The sequence below is a fragment of the Marmota marmota genome, unplaced genomic scaffold (assembly GCF_001458135.2).
Source record: "Marmota marmota marmota unplaced genomic scaffold, marMar, whole genome shotgun sequence".
NCBI lineage: Eukaryota > Metazoa > Chordata > Mammalia > Rodentia > Sciuridae > Marmota > Marmota marmota.
Genome location: NW_025999900.1, coordinates 34,115,308 through 34,135,122, shown reverse-complemented (window position 1 = coordinate 34,135,122; position 19,815 = coordinate 34,115,308). Strand labels below are relative to the sequence as shown.

The window sequence follows — 19,815 nt, the reverse complement described above, 5'->3', positions numbered from 1 at the left end:
CAGTTCAGTATCTCAGGGAGCTGAGGCCAAGACTTTGCCCAACCATTTCATGTACTTTTTTCATTGATATAGAAAAAACAAGGCTGGTAGATGACTTTGGCTCCAGCACCTCAGAGCTCAGCAACTTTGGGCAAGTCTTAACAGCAGTTTCCTCATTAGTACAAATGGGTATAATCATCCTCACCCCTGAGAGTTTGTGAGGATCAAATGGGATCAAGTATTTCTAAAGGTTTTTCAACTGTGAGACACTGTTCATGGGGACCGATACTATTGCTACAACAAGGTGGAGAAAGGGAATTCTGACTTGCTCCTCCTGGAACATGGAACACTGGAGACTTCTCAGTTGAGGTGAATGAGAGCCAGGGAAGAGAGGAGAGCATCTGAAAGGGGCAGGTGTCATGGGGGAAACTCTCTTCCAGCTAGAGAGATATTTTTCCCTCTTGGTATCAGGGATTGAATTCAGGGGTGCTTAACCACTGAGCCACATCCCCAGCATTCAGTCTGAGAACATCTCCCCCAGGCCCAAGACTTTTGCCCCCAACAGCCTGATGCCCAGAGCCCAGAACCCCTATCCTATCTGTGTGCTTTCAGGTCATCACCTAAACAGTTGCTCATCAGTGGCTGAGTCCCGGTACCAGCCCTCTTGGCGGCCTGAGGGAAAGGGGAGTTAGCAGAAGATACCCATGAGAGGGGGAGAGGGGTGAGGACTGCTGAAAGGGGCAGGGGTGCAGGTTGCGTTACCTTTTAAAAGCACACACTCCTTCTGAGCATCGCCTGCTGTCCAAATGACACGAAATGTATGTTGGGGCAACTGGTCATTGAGGGAGGCAGTGGGCAGGTCACAGAGCTGGGAGCATTGGGTCAAGGAAATGCCCTAGCCTTACCACTTTTCAGATTATCCCACCCAGCTGTCTCCCAAGTCCTCATTTCTTCCCCACCAATCCTGGGATACCCAGACGTGGCTGGGTCGGTTTCTGCCATCTGGGGTCCTCCACTCCACAATCAGGGGTGACTCATCAACCATGAGTAGCAAGGTCTCTGTACTGGAGCCTACCTGGCACAAGGGACAAAAAAAAGACCCATCAGCCCCAACAGCACCAGGCTCATAATCCCTCGATATTCTCCAGCAAAAGTCACAAGACTCACTAGGAGGGGCCGAGAGAAGGACACAGTCAGGCAGGCCTCATCTCGGCTCACATGCAGGCAGTGCAGCGCATCCTGGGGGTCAGCTGGGGAGAGACAGCTTCAGAATCTCCATAATCTTATTCCATTCCTTCCAAACCCAAACACTCAGTCTCTTCCCCCATTGCTCACCTCGGCCCAGAAGCCAGCGGTGGTAGAACCAAGCACTCTGGTCATTGGGGTCAGTGAAGAAGGCATTCTGCACCAGCTCCAGCTCTGTGGGGCCAGAGAGGCATGGAGCTGTGAGTATGCTGGTGGGCTCCTGGCCACCGCACCAACCCACACACATCTTGAAACATCTCCAGTCCTGTCTCATATATGCCTTGGCCATCCATGGGGCTTCACATGTCAGTTTTATTTTCCCCATTGGACACCTGAGCTCCTTACAGCCAGGGACTAAGTGTTATGCATCTCCAAAGACAGGCATGAAGTAGGTCCTCAATCACCCAAGTTTACTAAGGTACAGGAATAGGGCCAGGCAGGCATCAGGGCTGGAAGGGTAGCACTGCAGAATACTTGCCAGAATCCCCTGGCCTTGCTTACCTTTGAGCAGCACATCTTCAGGGAGGCGCCCCTGTGGGCCAGAGTCTGGCTGGGGGTGCAGCTGGGGCAAGAGGCAAGAACGGTAATGCCAGGAGGAGTAGTTGGAGAAGTTTCGGGTGATGAGGCTGTCAGTGAAGGCTAGCTCCTCTGCAGGGGGCACAGCTGCCTGTGCAGCCACAAACCGCCGATAATCCCAGCAGTGAACTAGAGGGGATGGTAGTGACAGCGTATCTCAGGAGCAGGGTAAAGAGTAGTTATCTCACTGGTACCTCCAGAGTTCCGTCAGAGACCCCTAGAAACACCTTGATGGATTCCACTGAGGATGCATTTGACTCCGTCACCCTTTTTACCACCAGCAACTTCCCACTCCACCATGGGCCTTACTGAGGCTCCAATACCAGGATGTGAGGGTTGTGGGAACAGAATCTTTTGCACTTACAGTTCCGTTCATCGACTTCAAGAAAGCGGGCACATAATTCCAGTTCCCGGGCCCAGTTGGGCTCAGGCAGGCGGCCTAGCAGCCAGCAGCGGTGGTGCCAGGTGCCATAGGACTTAGGGTTCACACGTAGGCAGCTCTCCAGGAAGCCCAGTTCTGCCTTCACCAGAGCAGCCAACTCCTCGGGGGACCTACATACGGAGGGAAAGGAAAATCAGGGCCCTCTAACACCCAATCTCAGCTTAACCCTCACTTTCTGCTTCCACTCCCTTCCCCCATCTCTAAACACACCACTGCCCCACTCCTCCTCCAACCCCTGACCCAGGCAGGAAAAGGTCAGGGTTAGGGAAATCTTCATGGGACTTTGAGCCCTGACATACTTCTGGGTCTCCAGCTGCTGGAACACCTCTCGTCGACAATTCCAGAGGGTAGCAAAGTCAGGATTGGCTCCCAGAATCTGGCTTGTCAGTTCCAGTACTGACTCATCTAGCTCTCCAGCCTGGCGCTGAGAAGACATGTTTCAGGGTCAGAGGTTCTCCAACCACAGGGCTAAATGATATAACTTGAAACTACAAAATATTCTGTAAATCCCACACTATACAACAGGTACTATGCAAAAAGCTTTGCAGGTATTCTCTCATTTAATCTACACAACTATTCTTGTGCAGTGGGTGCAATTATTAGCTCCACTTTACAGATGAGTAAATTGAGGCCCAAAGAGATTCAGCAAACTTGCCCAAGGTCACACTGTAAGCGATAGAACCTAGATTTGGATCCAGGCAGTTTGGCTCTAAAGCCCAGCTCTTGGCCTCTGTGAATGCTAAGGGGCCTCCTGGAGTCGGAGCCATCTCTGAGAACCCCACCTTCTGGAAGACAGCTTGGGTGGCTGACTGGTAGAGTTTCAGCTTTTGCTCCCTCTCCAGCCTTTTGGCCTCCGCCTGCTCTTCTGACGTCTTCACCTTCAGGCGCCCGTGCTACAGGGAAGGTAAGGTTGGAAGAATGCAGGTTGCCTTGCAGGGACCGACCCAATAGAACCCCCTAATGGAGAGTCCAAAGTTCCTATGGGGCAAAGGAAGCAGAGTCTCACGGGACGAGGGCGTGGGCCTGAAGAGGTGAGGGGCTGGGCTCAGGGTTCTCACCATGGTGCCGGCTCAGCGTTCAGGGCAGGGGAGGGGTCCAGGGGTAGCACCGAAGTCTGGGGAGAGAGGTGTCAATCACGGGTCCCCGCCCCCAATAGCTCCGCCCTCAGGTGTCCGCCGGAAGCTGCACGCGGGATTGGGCGGAGACCCTCAGGGTGGTAAAGGACCTGGGCAAGCACTGTGCGTCCAGGAGGAGCTCACCAGGACTGGGATCTCCACCCGCGCAGCCCTTTCCACAGCCCGATCCACCGGGGCCGCAGCCCAAGTCGTGGCACCTGAGCACTAGGGACGACTGCACGCCTGCCCCACGGCTCCCAGGCACCCCCGCCCGCTGCGGGCGGACCCACCTGCGCTGGGAGGAGACGCTGGGGACCCGGAGCTGCGGCGCTGGCCACCGAGCCAGTACGGTGGCTAGAGCGGCGTCACTCCGCGGCTCACTAAGGCGCAGCGCCCTCTACAGGACCGGGTGGGGGCCCGTGGTGGAGAAGGCCAGATCGTGAGGCTCCTCTGAGGGCCCTGGGGTGTAAGAGTGCGCACGCGCGGCCACAGCATATGTGTCAAGTGTGTTGGGACGGCTATTCCAGTTAGCGACTCAAACTTATGTCTAGTTGAAGAGGTTTCTCCAACAACCGGAAACCCACACCCTTACAACTCCACTGACCGTAATTACTGTGGCTACACCGGCCACCTCCCAATTGTCAGATCTAACGGATGGAGTTTCCTGCCCGTATCTTCCCTGACCTCTGACTGACACCACTCACTGCCTTCTTTCTGCCTGATGCCCCTTTCCTGCTTCTTTACTTTTGCTTCTTTCTTTTCATCAGTTCAGTTTTTTTGAAATGTTGGCGATATCTGGTTCTCAGTGTTTTTCTTTTTTCTTTTTTTTTTAAAGAGAGAGTGAGAGAGACAAGAGAATTTTGTAATATTTATTTATTTATTTATATTTTTTTAGTTTTCGGCGGACACAACATCTTTGTTTGTATGTGGTGCTGAGGATCGAACCCGGGCCGCACGCATGCCAGCCGAGCGCGCTACCGCTTGAGCCACATCTCCAGCCCCTCTCAGTGTTTTTCATTGCACACATTGTTCCAGGGTTAACACATCCAAGTCTTGTTCAACGAGGGATAAAGTTAGAGTTCCCCAGAGCTCTGTACTTGGCCCACAGATCTTCTGACCCTACACTTTCTCTGGGTGACTTCATCAACTTTCATGGTTTTAATTACTACCTGTAAGGTGATGACACCCAAATTTTTATCTCCAGCCCAGATGTCTTATGAACCTTAATAATAAATGTATTCATATATATGTATACATGCATTTTCAAAAGCCTATTGGATATCACCTGGGTGCCGCAGGGGTATCTCAAACTCTAGAAGTCAAAAGGTATCATTGTTCCCCATGTATCTTGTCAGGATATTGGCTTCATGTTTCCTATGGTAAACAATAATACTATTCCTTCCCCCATTTCTTTTTTTTTTAAATATATATATATTTTTGGTTGTAGATGGACACAATACCTTTATTTTATTTGTTTGCTTTTATGTTGTGCCGGGCATCCAACCCAGTGCCTCACACATGCTGGCAAGTGCTCTACCACTGAGCCACAATCCTCCCCCCTCCCCATTTCTTAATCTCTTTTGAATACTTACTTTCTCCATTCCTGCTGCCACTAGAACTGTTGAGTCTTTTTGTCATTTACCATCTCTGCCCTGTACCCTCTATCATCAGTTCATCCTTTGTGCTGCTTGAACATTCTTTTTGAAATGGAGATTCAGTGTCACATATCTGCCTAGCCCTCAGTGGCTCTTGACAGTTTCTAGGACAGAATTTTATTTATTTATTTATTTAGGTACTGGGGATTGAACTCAGGGGCAGTTGACCACTGAGCTACATCCCCAGCCCAATTTTGTATTTTATTTAGAGACAGGGTCTCACTGAGTTGCTTAGTGCCTTGCTTTTGCTGAGGCTGGCTTTGAACTCACCATCATCCTGGGTCAGCCTCCTGAGCTGCTGGGATTACAGGCATTTGCCACCATGCCTGGCTCCTTTTTAATATTTTATTTAGAGACAGAGTCTCACTGAGTTGCTTAGGGCCTCACTAAATTGCTGATGCTAGCTTTGAACTCACAATCCTCCTGCCTCAGCCTCCTGAGCTGCTGGTTCAGGACAGAATTTGAATCTTTCAGCATATCCGGCATTTTGGCATTTAGCCCCTGACCCCATGTCCAACTGATTTAATCAGCTTTTGCATTCCTGACTAAACCTGACTATACCTGACAAGAACAACTTAGAGAAGGTACTTTATTTGGGTTGCATGGTTTCAGAGGTCTCAGTCCATAGATGGTTGACTCCATTGCTCAGGGCCCAAGATGAGGCAGCGCATCATGGGGGAAAGGCCCAGAGGAGGAGAGCTGCTCAGCTGCTCATGGAAGGGCCAGGAAGCAAAGGGAGGGGAGGGACCTTAGAAAAGATGCACCCTTCCAGGGCACACCCCCACTGATCCAACTCCTCCAGCCATGCCTCACCTGCCTATAGTCACCTCTCAGTCCATTCAAACTAGTATGGACTAATTAGGTTACAGCTGTTCCTGTTAAAATCCTTCATCTTAGCTTATAGAACCTCTTGCAGTTGCCCAAATATGTTAATCTGTTTCCTCTTCTTCCCTGTCATTACTCCTTGTCCAGGTATTGGGGATGGAACCTGGGGTGCTCTACCTCTGAGCTATACCCCAGACCTTTTAATTCTTATTTTGAGATAGGGTCTTTCTAAGTTGCTGAGTCTGGCCTCAAAGTTGTGATCCACTGGCCTCAAACTCCCAAGTCTCTGGGATTACAGGCAGAGGCCACTATGCCATGGCGTTTCCTCTTCTTGACTCTTCTTCTTCCGTACCCTTCCCTTGTCAAGCTAACTACTATTCATCTTTAAGATTTAAAACAAGAGTGACCACAGGAAATTTGAAATACCCCAGTCAGATTCGATAGACTTTCAAGTGCTGTCAAATGCTCCTTTACCTACTACAAGTTTTGGTTTATGCACCAGTGTCTCCAATCAGATCAAAATTTCCTAGAGGACAAGTCTTGGTCTAGTCTCTCTCATATCTGCCTCAGTTTTTTTTCTTTTCTTTCTTTCTTTTCTTTTTTTCTTTTTTTTTTGTATCAGGGATCGAACTCATGGGCACTTAACCACTGAGCCACATCCTCAGCCCTTTTTATTTTTATTTTCAGACAGAGTTTCACTAAATGGCTAGCCTCAGACTTGCAATCCTCCTGCTCAGCCTTCCAAGTCTCTGGGATTACAGGCCTACACCAGCAATCCTATCATATCTATAAGACACTTTGCTCATTTGTTATTAAAAATGAAATGCAATGACTGGAATTTGCTCCATAAATTCAAGAAACAATTATAAGTCACATCCTATAAATTGTTGCTTTGTTTTGGTTGTTGTTCTAGAGATTAAACCTAGGGGCAGTTTACCACTGAATTACATCCCCAGCCCTTCTTGCTTTTTTACTTTGAGACAGGGTCTTCCTAAATTGCCTAAGGCCTTGCTAAATTACTGAGGCTGGCTTTGAACTTGCAGTCCTCCTGCCTCACTCTCCTGAGCTGCTGGGATTATAGGCTTGCCTCATCACACCTCGCTGACCTCAGTTCTTGGTAATTAATTAGATGAACAAAATACCACATTGTGAAGGCTAGTATGGCTGGGTCCAACAATGTGTGTGGTTGGCATTCAAGGATCAGGAGGACATTCATGAGGCCTTGACCAATGCAGGAGGGTTTCCTAATAGAATCTTTTTTTTTTTTTTAATTTTTTTTAGTTGTAGTTGGACATAAAACCTTTATTTTATTCATGTATTTTTTATGTGGTGCTGAGGATCGAACCCAGGGCCCACACGTGCTGGAGATATATATATATATATATATATATATATTCACTTTTTAGTTGTAGTTGGACACAATACCTTTATTTATTTATCTTTATGTGGTGCTGAGGATAAAACTCAGGGCCTCACATGTGCTAGGCGAGTGCTCTACCGCTGAGCTACAACCCCAGCCCCTAAATATTTATATTTCTTATATACCTCTCTCAGACCCTGGAAATGTATGTAAAGTGTTCAGTGTAGACTTTGTCCTTTCCGAACTTGTAACAAGTTAAAGAGGAAAAGAGACAATTTCCCTGGCCTGGTGTACTTATAGTCCTAATGAGTAAGGACTTACTCAACTTATTATTCTTGTGCCAGGCACCGGGATGGGAGCTTTGTGAATACTAGGTGTGTGTATACATTCAGGACACATGTGGGAGGCAGCAGCAGAGTGGTTAAGAACATAGACTCTGGAGCTGACTGCCTGGTAATAAATCCTGGCTTGTGAGTACCAGCTATGTGACTTGGGGGGCAAGTATTTAACCTGTGAGTTTCATCTGTGTCTAAATTTCTTCAGCAGTGTCATAGGGAAGATATTACTTAGCTGCTTGAGTTGAAATTACGATTAATCTATATAAAGTGCTTAGAATAATAACTGAATTGAGTAGCAGGCTCAGTAAATAACAATAGTAGCTATAATTATTATTATTTCTAATCTTCATAACAAACATGCAAGGAAACTGAGGTTTGAAAAGATTAAGTAACTTGCTGTGGGCCACTCAAGTAGTAAGTAGCCAAATGGGACCTGTGTCTGGTCTAGTTCAGTCCTCCCACTTCACCAGCTGCTTTGAATTTTATCTATCACCTGTTCTTACTTCCTGCTCTATATACACTCATAGGAACATCGTGCATGGAACATAGATACCCACAGGTGCAGGTTTGCCAGGTACAGTGTTACATCATAGTCACTAAGGGAGGAGGAAGGGGATGGACAAAGGCTGAGGTAAGCATGAAATATTTCTTAGTGATTAGCAATCTTGAAACTACAGAGGTTGAGTCAGGCAGGCTTAAGAGAGGAAGTGAGTCTCATGAAAAAAATTTGAATTAAAAAAGGTAGGGCCTGGGTTTTGGAAAGAGAGGGCAGGAAGGGCTTTCAGGCATGTATATGACGTGAAGGTGGGGGAGAGAAAGCCAGACAGACTTAATTGGCTGGCAGAGAGGTGCTGAGCCAGGTGCCTCTTTGGATAAGAGTAATGGAATTAATGATAAGACTCTTGCTTGAAGGCAAAACGAGATTCCAGAAGTTATATCTGGCCTCCTCTGTGAGATAAGTGGGAATCACTCAGGTGTCTGAGGGCCACAATCTGAATGATTGGAGGAAGAAGTTTTACTATACTCTGTAGAGACAGGAACAAGCTATGATTGTCAATAAGCCCCAGACTGCTTATTTAATGCATTCATTATGGATGGGAAGCAGGTGTTACTTTCCATATCTTACAGTGTGGAAACAATGCATGCAGTTGGTTCACAGAGGTTACATAGCTTGCCCAAAGTAGAATAGCTGGGAGGAAACATGGCCAGAATTCAAACCAAAGCCTGGGTGTTCACTGCGTAGGTGAGAACAGTCATTGTCAAAGGCCTAGACTTGAACTTTTTGAGCCCTGGAACCCTGGTGTTTGTTCACATCTGCTAATCTTTTCTCTCCTTCTGCCTCCAACATGCACATGCACACACACTGCCTATGACCCTGAGCAGAGACCAGAGATGGTTTGTAGGGAGAAAAGGGTTGATGAGCCCTAGGTCAGGTCCCAGTCAAAGTGGGATAGCAGACATGGATGGTGTGAAGGCAGCAGGAATAAGTAGGAGGCAGATACTGATCCTATCACTGGGCCCTGTGTAGCTTGTGGCATTGTGTGTATTCATTCAGTTGCTTGATACTTAGCATCATAGTTTGGTGTCACAGTGTGCCAGTGGCTGCCAGGGATCTAGTGCTGGACAAAAAAAATACTGTCTTCTTGACCTTCTGATCCACTGCAGCCCTGTCCCATAGAATTTTTTTTTATTTGTTCTTTTAGGTATACATGACTGTAGAGTGTATTTTGACATATTATACATACATGGAGTTTAACTTCCCGTTCTTGTGGTTATACATGATGTGGAGTTACACTGGTCATGTACTCATATATGAACATAGGAAAGTTATGTCCGATTCATTCTATGTCTTTCCTATTCCCATCCCCCCTCCCTGCCCTCATTCCCCTTTGTCTAATCCAAAGTACCTCTATTTTTTCCCTAGCTCCATCCCCTTTATTGTGAGTTAGCATCCTTCATTTCAGAGAGAAGATTCAGCCTTTGTTTTTTGGGATTAGCTATTTCACTTAGCAGGATAGTTTCCAAGTTCATCCATTTACTGGCAAATGCCATAATTTCATTCTTCTTTATGGTTGAGTAATATTCCATCATATTATATATATATATGTGTGTGTATATATATATATATATATATATATATATACACATATATATATATACATATACATATATATATAGTATATATATCATGTATATCATATATATATCACATTTTTCTTTATCCATTCATCTGTTGAAGGGTACCTAGGTTGGTTCCATAGTTTGCTATTGTGAATTGAGCTTTTATGAACATTGATTGTGGCCAAGTCACTATAGTATGTTGATTTTAAGTCCTTTGGGTATATGCTGAGGAGTGGGATAACTGGGTCAAACGGTGGTTCCATTCCAAGTTTTCTGAGGAATCTCCACACTGCTTTCCAGAGTGGTTGTACCAATTTGCAGTCCCACTAGCAATGTATGAGTGTACCTCTTTCTCCACATTCCTGCCAACATTTATTTTTACTTGTATTCTTGATAATTGCCATTCTGCCTGGAGTGAAGTGAAATCTCAATGTAAGTTTTAATTTGCATTTTCTAATTGCTAGAGATGTTGAACACTTTTTCATATATTTGTTGATAGATCCTATTCAATAGAATTTTTTAAAGGGGTGGGGGTACCAGGGATTGAACTCAGGGGCACTCAACCACTGAGTCACATCCCCAGCCCTATTTTGTATTTTATTTAGAGACAGGGTCTCGTTGAGTTGCTTAGCACCTTGCTTTTGCTAAGGCTGGCTTTGGACTCCCGATCCTCCTGTCTCAGCCTCCCTGAGTGGCTGGGATTACAGGCTTGTGCCACTGTGTCTGGCTCAATAGAACTTTTTTTGACAATTGAAAAAACGCTCATCATTCGTACCATTCAATACAGTTACCATTAGCTCCATGTGGCTGCTGAGGTCTTGAAAAGTGGTTAGTACAACTGAGGAATTAAATTTTTAATTCTGTTTAATTTTAATTAATTTAAATTCAAAGATCCACCTGAGGCTTGTGGCAAGAATTAGGCAGGACAAATCTCATGGGTGAGCTATGTCAGCTGGAGTAGGACAGAAGGAGCCCCTTGTCTGGACTCAGGTTGAGTTGTAAGGCCCTTTTCCTAGATCTGGTGATATGTAATGGTTTACAGTTTTCTTTTAAACTTCAGATGCTTATTTTATTCTTCCTGTAAAGTTTATTAATGAAGAATAGCATACATAAATATTAAAATGCACAAATTATAAACATACAGCTCTGATCCTCCTATTTTAAAATTCTCCCAATCACAGGGGTGGGTAGAGGTTAGTGGGGGAACTGAAAACACAAAGGGTGGAGGTGAATGTGGGGAAAAGGCTAGAAAACCTTCTCTTCGGGGATGTTTAGGACCTGGAATCAGATCTGAGTCCTTATGGCCAGGAGGGGTGGGTGTGCATTGAGGGCAGAACTTTTTTTTTTTTTTTCTGGTACTGTGGATTGAACCCAGGGGTGCTTTACCACTGAGGCACATCCCCAGCTCTATTTATTTAGTGGTGCTGGGGAATCAAACCCAAGGCTTTCCGCATGCTAGGCACATGCTCTACTGCTGAACCACATCCCCAGTCCCTTGTTTTTTTATGTTTAGGCAAGGTCTTACTAAATTGCTTAGGGCCTCATTAGATTGCTGAGACTGGCCTTGAATTTGAAATCCTCTTGCCTCAGCCTCCCAAGTCACTGGGATTACAGGCATGTGCCACCATACTTGGCAAAAAGAACTTTCTGAGGACTCATAGGCAGGATTAGGTAGTAGGTGGGACTGAGATATAGGGACAAAGGCAGCTCTGAGTTAGGATGTAAAGCTGAGAGAATGAGGATCTGTGGTTTCCACAGAGGTCTTAGAATGCAGTGCGGGGAGACAGGGTTGTGTAAGAAGAGAAAAACCTACTTCTAACCTGTTCAGTTTGATGTGGCGATGTCCCGAGGCAGCAAGAAATACTTGCCTGGAGAGAGGCTGAGAGGTCAGGGCAGAAGAGGTTGGCGTGGGTGTCAGGCATGCACAGGTAGTCATTACCCACCCCCCAGGCAGGGAATGGGCATTGGGGGGAGGGAAGAAGCAGCTTTGGTAGAGTCATCGCAAGGGCAGGACTAAGGGTGCAGGTAGAGGAGTCTCAATGGGGGAGCAAGGAGAGAAGTGCACAATGAAGTAAGAAAGAGAGCTGCAGTGTTCCCAAAGCCATTATTAAAGAGACAGAATAATGACTAACTGCTTTACAGCCATTATGACTAGAAACTGACACGTGCTCAGAGATGATAGACCTTGGAGCCCAGGCTGTCAGATTCCTGGATGCTATAGTCTTGCTCAGATTCTTTATAGCCTGGCCTTGCACACTGCACTCTGTCCGAGATGGCCAAGGCAGGGAGTGTGGGAGTAAGTGAGGAAGGAAGCTCAGGAGGCTCCTGGGGAGCTGGGGTGGACCGGCTACAGAACCACCTCCCACCTCCTAGGGGAAGGAGTCAACAAGGGGAGGGAATTCTGGCCTGATGTAGCTCAGCCGGTTTCAAGGGACTGGTGTTTAGACAAGACATTTGGATGAAGAGGAACCCTGGGGGCACCCTGGGGACTTGAGGATAAATCAAATGTTGGGAATTCTGACACTCAGCAGAAGTCATGCTAATGGAAATGAGAGAAATATCTGCTGGTTGGTGCAAACCTGTAATCCCAGCTACTCTGCAGGCTGGGCAGAAGGATCATGAATTCAAGGCCAGCCTTGGCAACTTAACAAAATTCTGTCTCAAAAGAAAAGAAAAAAAAAATGCATCTGGGAATGTAGCTAAGTGGTAGAACACCCCTGGGTCCAATTTTCAGTACTGGAAAAAAAAAAAAAAGTAGGGGGAACTCTGAAGAGGCTTACACAGGAATAGAATTGAGCAGAAATAGAATCAGATTTTTTGCTCCCCATTGTCTGCACAAGAGCAAATGTGTGGGAGGTGGAACAACACTAACCGGTAAAGAAAGGGAGATTCTGGCTGGCACAGGGTTGGTAGGAGCAGACTCTATGATTTGCTTGCCAGAAGCACTAACATGACTGAGCTGCACTGAGGGACCTTCAGTACCCAGAATGATGGAGGTTCCAAACTCAGTGACAGTCAGACCCCATTGGGAGTGTGGCCCATTTGAGAGGGCCAGGAAGGAGAAATTAGGGTGGTCAGGAGAGCCCATAACCAAAGAGAGGAAAGGGAGATGCTGAATCAAAAGTGAAGGCTCAACAGGCAGGTGATAATAGTCTTCAAACTCCTGGAACAGAAAGTACACTGATTCTGTGTATCTTGAAAGAAAAAACAAAGACAAGTAAGTGGATATAGCCTTATTATGGAGGACTTTCTAATAAATAAGGCTGCCCAAAGGTAGAATGGGCCTTAATAAGTGGTAGTGAGCTCGCCATCATGGGAGGCAATCATGCAAGTGTCAATCACTTTGTGAGAATATATTAGAGAACATTCAAGGACCAGAGTCTCCTACCCTGAAGTTCTATAAGATTCTTGATCCTTGGGATATACCAGGGAACTAGAGTGACTGAGAGCCCAAGAAAATGCTCCATACTACCTATTTCCCCAGGGTCCTGGGGTTCCTTGGGCACTTGGATTCTTTCTGTCCTCCCTGCACCAATTCCTTTTGAATCAGGCTGGGAAAATTCCTCACTGGCCAGTGATGCTACTCTGCATACTTCCTGACTGGGGTAGGGGAGGAAAAAGGCTGACCAGTGATAGGGGAGGGAAATTTCCCAGGGCAGGACCTAAAAGACAGGAAGGCCACAGAGGGAAAGTCCCCATAATGGGACATTCTGTTCCACCCAGGGTGCAGTGGGTGCTGACTCAGGTTGGCATCTCTGCAGAAAGAGAGGAAGGAAAAGCAACAAGGTGATGGGACTGAAAATCTGGAAAAACTTCTTGAGCCAGAACTGGATCCTCTGTTGCATGAGCCAGGCAATGCATGGTGGTTGACGAAGATGACATATTGGCTTAAAATTGCCCAGAGCACTGGTGGGGCTGGAAGTGTGGCCAAGAAGCATACTACTTTCAGTGTTGTGCCAGGGCCACTACACAATTTGAGGGGGCATCATCACAGTCTACAATGTTAGTGCCAGGAAGCAGAAGCTCTGAAGTTCTGTGCCCAGTGAGAAACAGGAAGGAGGACCTGATCCCCTGGGGGAGTCGCATTCACCCATTCCACAACAGTGAGTGCCTGCCCCTTCCTTGGACCTGCACTAGGCATAGCGGCTATGGCAGTGAGCCAAACACTGACTCAGTACTTGACCTCACAGAGCTTCTGACCTAAAGCAGTGCTTTCCAATATAAATTTCTTAATGACAGAAATAATCAGATAAGCAAATGTGATCTCAGAGAGGTATGTGGTGCTGGGTGAGCATCTAATGAGGAGTACATAGACTTCCTAGAGGAAATAAATCCAGGGCTGGGTTGCAGGTGAGGAGGAGCAGCCCTGGTTTGGGGCTCTGTTGCACACCTCTTTTGTGCCTCTCAGCACCAGTCCTGTGGTACCTGCCTTCTAGCTCATCATGGGGTGCAGCATCCACTTTCACCCTGCTATGAACCACCCAGGTTGCATTTGACTGCATTTCCCTTCACTAGAAAGGTGCCAGCACCATGATTGCTGCTTCATTTAAACATTTATGTAATTCAGCTAGTTCATTATCAAAATGACAATGGCTAGGTGCCAGCACAGCTCCAAATATAGCAGAGACCAACATAGATAGATAAGGTCCCTGCTCTTAGAAAGCTTACATTCTAGTTGGAGAGACAAACCCTGTAGAAGTCAATATACCTGCCTGATGGTTTCATAAGCATTCTGGGGAAAATTGAGCTATGTATTGAGACAGAGCTGGTGGCAGTGGTGGAAGCTAAAAAAGAATGAATGAATGATGAGCTGCAGAGGCCAGAGTAAGACAGGCTGCACCCCACTGGGCTGGGGTAAGGGATTAGGGGTGGGGGGTGGATCTCAGATCCCAAGGCAAGGAGTGTGGGTTAGGTGAATCAGGCAGGGTTGGGCATACTCTGGTCCTCACAGCCAGGCCTTTGGGCACAGGAGGGAGTAGACAGGGAGTGGTGCAGATGCTCAGAATTCAGTGTAAAGGAGACTGCCTGGAATTGCTGACGGGAGCAACGCTGTGCACCCAATCATGACTCAGGTTTGACCTCTGCTTCTGGCAAATGACACGGGTGGAGGAGGATAAGAAGGATCTGCAGTTGTCCAAAGAGCCACCATGGCTCTCGTAGCTGACAGCCCTGTAAGGAGGTCCTCTCCAAACTCCAAACCTCTCAGTAAGGGGCATTAGGCTGAGGTTCAGCATGTGAGGTCCAGGCTAAGGACTAATGGATAGTAGAAGTTACTGAGTCTTCAGGGGATTAGTACTCAGGTGCAGATGTTGCCACAGGCTGCCCAACCCACCAGCCCTCAGGGAGGGAAAGCGGAGCCCTCACCAATGGGTCCCAGTGGGAGCTCAGCCATAGTCTGGTGGCTTGGCACTGTTCAGTTCTGTGCTGCAGGGGTCAAAGTTTCTGTGTGAGGAAGGTGGCCACAGCATAGTGGGGGATAAAGGGTCTAAGACCCAGCCCTGTCCTGGGGTTGGGGTACTTATTCTTATTTAGGGAATGGAGGACATTTAGCTCTAATACTAGTCAAGGCCCAAGTGAACATCATAGAAAGAGGTTCCCCAGAAAAGTAAAAGCAAGGGTACAAGAAACCAGGAGAAGCTTCTAGAAGCTTGAGATGGGCCTGTGGGATGAATCTGGCAGGCAGAAAAGGGGAGGGGCCTGAGAAGGAGGAATGAGTGGTATTATAGAGATCAAAATAACTCAAGCAAAGGTACAGAGAAAAGGAAGTGTGGTTGAATTCAGGCAAGGGCAGGACTGAATTTGGCTGGGAAGTCCTCAGGCTGAGTAAACTTTGAATACTTTCACCATCTGCCCTTCCCCAACACTCCCTCTGCACAAAATAAAAGGTCCTCCAAAGCCATAGCCAAGCAAAAATCGAAGCAGCAGAACCAGCTTGGTACAGGGGAAAGAACTTGGGCATATTTAGTCTCCAGACTCTTCTTTTGTAAGGACCTACAATCCTGGACAAGTTTCCCACCTTTTCTTAATTTACCCAAAGTTGGGACAAGTTACTCAACTTTTCTTTAAAAGATAAGCCTCAGTTTTCTTATCTATTTAAAAGTACTTACTTCATAGGGTAGACGGAAAAATTAAGATTTAGGTGAGTGTTTTGGTCATTGCAGGCGCTTAATAAACATATAAATTCTCTCAGCCTTTATAACACCAGGCACCTCTGCCATGTTAAAGCCACAGGGAGGGAAGGCGGAGCCCTCACCAGTGGGTCCCAGTGGGAGCTCAGCCACAGTCTGGTGGCTTGGCACTGTTCAGTTCTGTGCTGCAGGGGTCAAAGTTTCTGTGTGAGGAAGGTGGCCACAGCATAGTGGGGGATATGTTGTCAGTGCTCCCCCCTTTTTTTTAAATATCTTTTTAGTTGTAGATGGACAAAATACCTTTATTTTATTTGTTTATTTTTATGTGGTGCTGAGGATTGAATCCAGTGCCTCACGCATGCTAGGCAAGCACTCTACCACTGAGCCATAACTCCAGATCAGTGCTCCCTCTTGAAGAAGTCCCTATAGGTGTGCTCAGGATGCTTAGGCCATGTCTGCTCTGGCTTTGTTTCTTCTGCAACTACCTCTTTGAGGAGGGAAGCCAAGACCTCACTTAATGGCGCATGCATCTTGTATTGGTACTTGCTAACAGAAATTGCACAAAGCTGTCTCCACTTCTTCTTTCCCAGCATTCCTCACAGACTCCTCCATTTCCAAGGACCTAAGGAAGAATCTTCTCCTAGTGATTCCTCATTATCAAGTTAAGCACAGGCTACTTCCAGTTCCTCTTCACTCCTGGCCTTCAAGTACAGGCAGTCCTTCTATTCCTCCACCTCACTCCAAGCTGAGCCTGTCCCTGGGTCCTGGCTGGAACAACTCTTCACCCCTGATAAGTGGTCCCTTGCTGAGTGGCCTGGGTGCTTCGGAGGAGAGGGCAGTGGAGAGTACATCACACTGAGAACTGCAGACCTCTTGATACAAAACAGCTCTGGCCAAACCCTGAACTAAGAGACTTGACCAGACTCTAGCATGGGTTTTAGCAGCATAAGGCCATGTCCCTAGGATGTCACTAGCCCCCTACCCCACCAAAGTGCCTGCTTGAGAAAACTCAGTGCTGCCAGGAAAATTTACTATATGTTCTAGTCTGTACCTTATGCTAGACCCCTGACCTTCCTGTTCTTAGATCATCTATTAAAATGGGCTTAGGTTTCTTTTTTTCTCTTTCTTTCCCTAACAGCAATAGGGATTATTTATTTATTCATTCATTTTGGGGGAGTACCAGGGTACCAGGGATTGAACTCAGGGTCACTCAAGCACTGAGCCACATCCCCAGCTCTATTTTGTATTTTGTTTAGAGACAGAGTCTCACTGGGTTGCTTAGTGCCTCACTTTTGCTGAGACTGGCTTTGAACTTGCTATCCTCCTGTCTCAGCCTCCCAAGCCACTGGGATTACAAGCATGTACCACCACAGCAATAGGAATTAAACTCAGGGGTGCTATATCTCAGCCCTTTTTACTTTGAGACAGTCTCACTAAATTGCTGAGGCTGGCCTCCAACTGTGATCTTTCTGCCTCAACCTCCTGATTGACTGGGATTTCAGGCATGCACCATGGAGCTAGATATATAGTTGCAAATATGTATCTCTTACAAGCAGAAGCATCTCTCAAGGACCTAAGAGCCCTTTCTTTGAAATGTTATCATCAAAAAGGAAATGGCCTGTTTCTCCATTTCTTCAAGGTGAGAATCCTAATTTAGATAACTGATAACAAACACAACTAGCCTAACCATACTGACTGTATTGCGCCTCTGCTCACTCCCCACTCCCCACTCCCCCATCCTTTTAAATCACCAAAGTCACCTCTGCACTAATCAGAATGGAGCTCAACTCTTTCTCCTACTATCACCAGATGCTGAATAAAATCTATTTTCACTCTTTAAAATTAACATTCAAATGTTTTTATCTTTGATACCTCCTGGTAGAAAAATCTAGACTGTCCCTCTCTTTAACCTCTGCCTAGTCCTGGGGTGAATCTTCCTCTTCAGCTCAATGTAGGGATGATCTGTGGGTGAGAGTACCCACAGGTGTGTATTTGTTGGGGATCTGACAAACCAATGTCAGGCAGGGAATCAGGACAGACTGAGATGGATGAGGACACTCTTGGCCACCTGGAGACAGGAGCTGAGGCAGAGGTAGGTTTGACAGAGAAAGGCAAGGATAAAGGCTACGCTTGGTGGCCCACTCCTGTAATCCCAGAAGCTTGGGAGGCTGAGGCAGGAGGATCACAAATTCAAAGTCAGCCTCAGCAACTTAGAGAGGCCCTAAGCAACTCAGTGAGTTCCTGTATCTAAATAAAATACAAAAAAAAAAAGGTCTGGGGATATGACTCAGTGGTTAAGTGTCCCTGGGTTAAAAAAAAAAAAAAAGGCAGAGATAAGAATGCTGTAACTCCCTGTAGACGGTGAAACTTGATAGGAAAGGGTTGTGTGCAGCCTAGGGTAGATCCTGGGGGTTGTGACCCCTCCTGCTTCTCTGAGTCCCTACCCTGAAGTGTTTGTCTCCTGATGGTAGCAGAAAGGTCTTGGAGAACTAACCTTTGTTTTACAGTCTTGCTTATACGTGTCCACTCTTTCCTGCCCAGAGCTGGGCACTGAAGAGTAGCAACAAATACCAGTTGACTAAGAGATGGAAGTTTAGAGAAAAGATTCCAGTGGAGGAGTCAGTTGGGAATGTTAGTAGTAGCTAGCAATAAGCAGTGTAATCATGGCAAGGTCACAAGTGTTCTTATATTAGGGTCTTCTTTAAACTACTTTCAAAGTAGATGAGAAAGCAAAGGGTGGTAGTTAATTTGTAGAAAATAAGCAGAAGCAAAGGAGCTAATGGGAAAATATATGTCAAAAGAAAAGGATTCATGGGACTATCTCTTGACAGGCTGCAATGATGCTGATGTGAAGCTAGGAGTTATGGTTATCAGTATCTCCATTGGTCTCAGTAAGAAGAGTCCTTTAGTAGCGCAGCTGCACTAAAGTAACTTTTGACCAGCTACTGATCCCAGTGCCCATATTAACATGGGACTGACTGGTAGATGAAGCCCCCTAAATAGGACAGCCACCATGACAGTTCCAGAGAGGACCAACTAAGGTCAAAAACTCCACCGCCCAATGTGAAGGAGGAGTTGAACACCTAAGTGGCAAAGAGTACAGAAAGTGGTCCCCAATTCTCCTGGTAAACATGAAAAAAAAAAAAAAACCCAAAAACTAGTAAATTTGGAGACAGCTTATCTCCTTTGTCGTTCTCTGCTTAGAGATGGCCCACTCTTGAGAGTGCTCTGCTTAAGCCTCACTTTGCTTTCACCTCACTTTCTCTTTACTTTCGCTTATAATAAAGTTCTTTTGCCTGGCTTTTGGTGTCAGACTTTCAATTCTTTTTTTTTTTTTTTTCAGAACACAAGAACCGAGGTTTGGAGTTTCAGCTTCCTGCTTTCCTGTGACAAGAACAGGTGATGGGACTGAGTCTCAGGAGGTACAGTGGAACAATGGGAAACCTGAGGACACAGGCAGAAAATCCCAGGGAGGAGTTTTGTGGAGGAGATGAACCATCCTAGGGAAGAGGACCAGGGACCAGAGGTGATGGGGGAGGTGCCATGGCAAAGTGACTTCTGAGGTCATGGTGGGGGTTCTCCCCAGGGATGGAAGGCTAAACAGCTAAAGGGACCAGATGTCTCATCTGACTCTCAAAGATAGCTTGGAGGCCTTTGGGGGTTGAGGATGAGGAAGAGGAAAAAGGACAGCTCCAAACTCTGCCACCTTGGCTTGATTTACTCATTGAACTCAGCTCCTGTGGGGCCCTTATGCATGTCCTTCATCATGCCTGAACCCCCTCCCCAGCATGACTCACTTTACCTCATTCACTTTACTACTATCCTTGTTTGCCAGGCCAGGGAACTTCCCTCCCATCACGGGTCAAAGGGGCCTTAAGCAGTTAATGGAAACTCCTCATCGACTTGTTCCCAAAACTGGAATCTTAGATACCTCAGTCCAGCTCTGCCTCCATCACCTTCCTATTTAGTGTAGGGAAATTGGTCAGAGCTCATATCCATGGGGACACCGTGGGCATAGGCTCCAGTCTGTC

The 19,815-nt window shown here is 46.6% G+C and overlaps 1 protein-coding gene across 5 annotated transcripts; it reads right to left on the bottom strand.

Moving 5' to 3' along the window:
* Window positions 1-509: 509 nt before the first annotated feature.
* Window positions 510-3,740, bottom strand: Rabggta (Rab geranylgeranyltransferase subunit alpha). 5 transcript variants are annotated; one of them, XM_015492073.2, is made up of 10 exons: window positions 3,301-3,634; window positions 3,025-3,135; window positions 2,542-2,666; window positions 2,165-2,352; window positions 1,726-1,929; window positions 1,315-1,398; window positions 1,147-1,229; window positions 953-1,054; window positions 742-847; window positions 510-651 (listed from the first exon to the last, which is right to left on the bottom strand). In XM_015492073.2, exons 1-10 carry the CDS (start codon window positions 3,301-3,303, stop codon window positions 596-598), a joined length of 1,062 nt encoding a protein of 353 aa, XP_015347559.1. In that variant the 5' UTR covers window positions 3,304-3,634; the 3' UTR covers window positions 510-595. The 5 variants fall into 5 exon arrangements, with proteins under 5 accessions (XP_015347559.1, XP_015347548.1, XP_015347543.1 ...); XM_015492062.2 differs by lacking the exon at window positions 510-651 and adding an exon at window positions 3,648-3,740 and having other exon boundaries at window positions 658-847; window positions 3,301-3,356; XM_015492057.2 differs by lacking the exon at window positions 510-651 and adding an exon at window positions 3,648-3,666 and having other exon boundaries at window positions 658-847; window positions 3,301-3,424.
* Window positions 3,741-19,815: the final 16,075 nt, after the last annotated feature.

What these genes read in the sequence shown, in the direction of transcription:
- Rabggta (XM_015492062.2), bottom strand. An exon ending in CCGCTGGCTTCTGGGCCGAG is followed by an intron (nt 1,230 to 1,314) that starts GTGAGCAATGGG and finishes GTCTCTCCCCAG; the next exon opens with CTGACCCCCAGGATGCGCTG. An exon ending in CCTTCTCTCGGCCCCTCCTA is followed by an intron (nt 1,055 to 1,146) that starts GTGAGTCTTGTG and finishes CCCTTGTGCCAG; the next exon opens with GTAGGCTCCAGTACAGAGAC.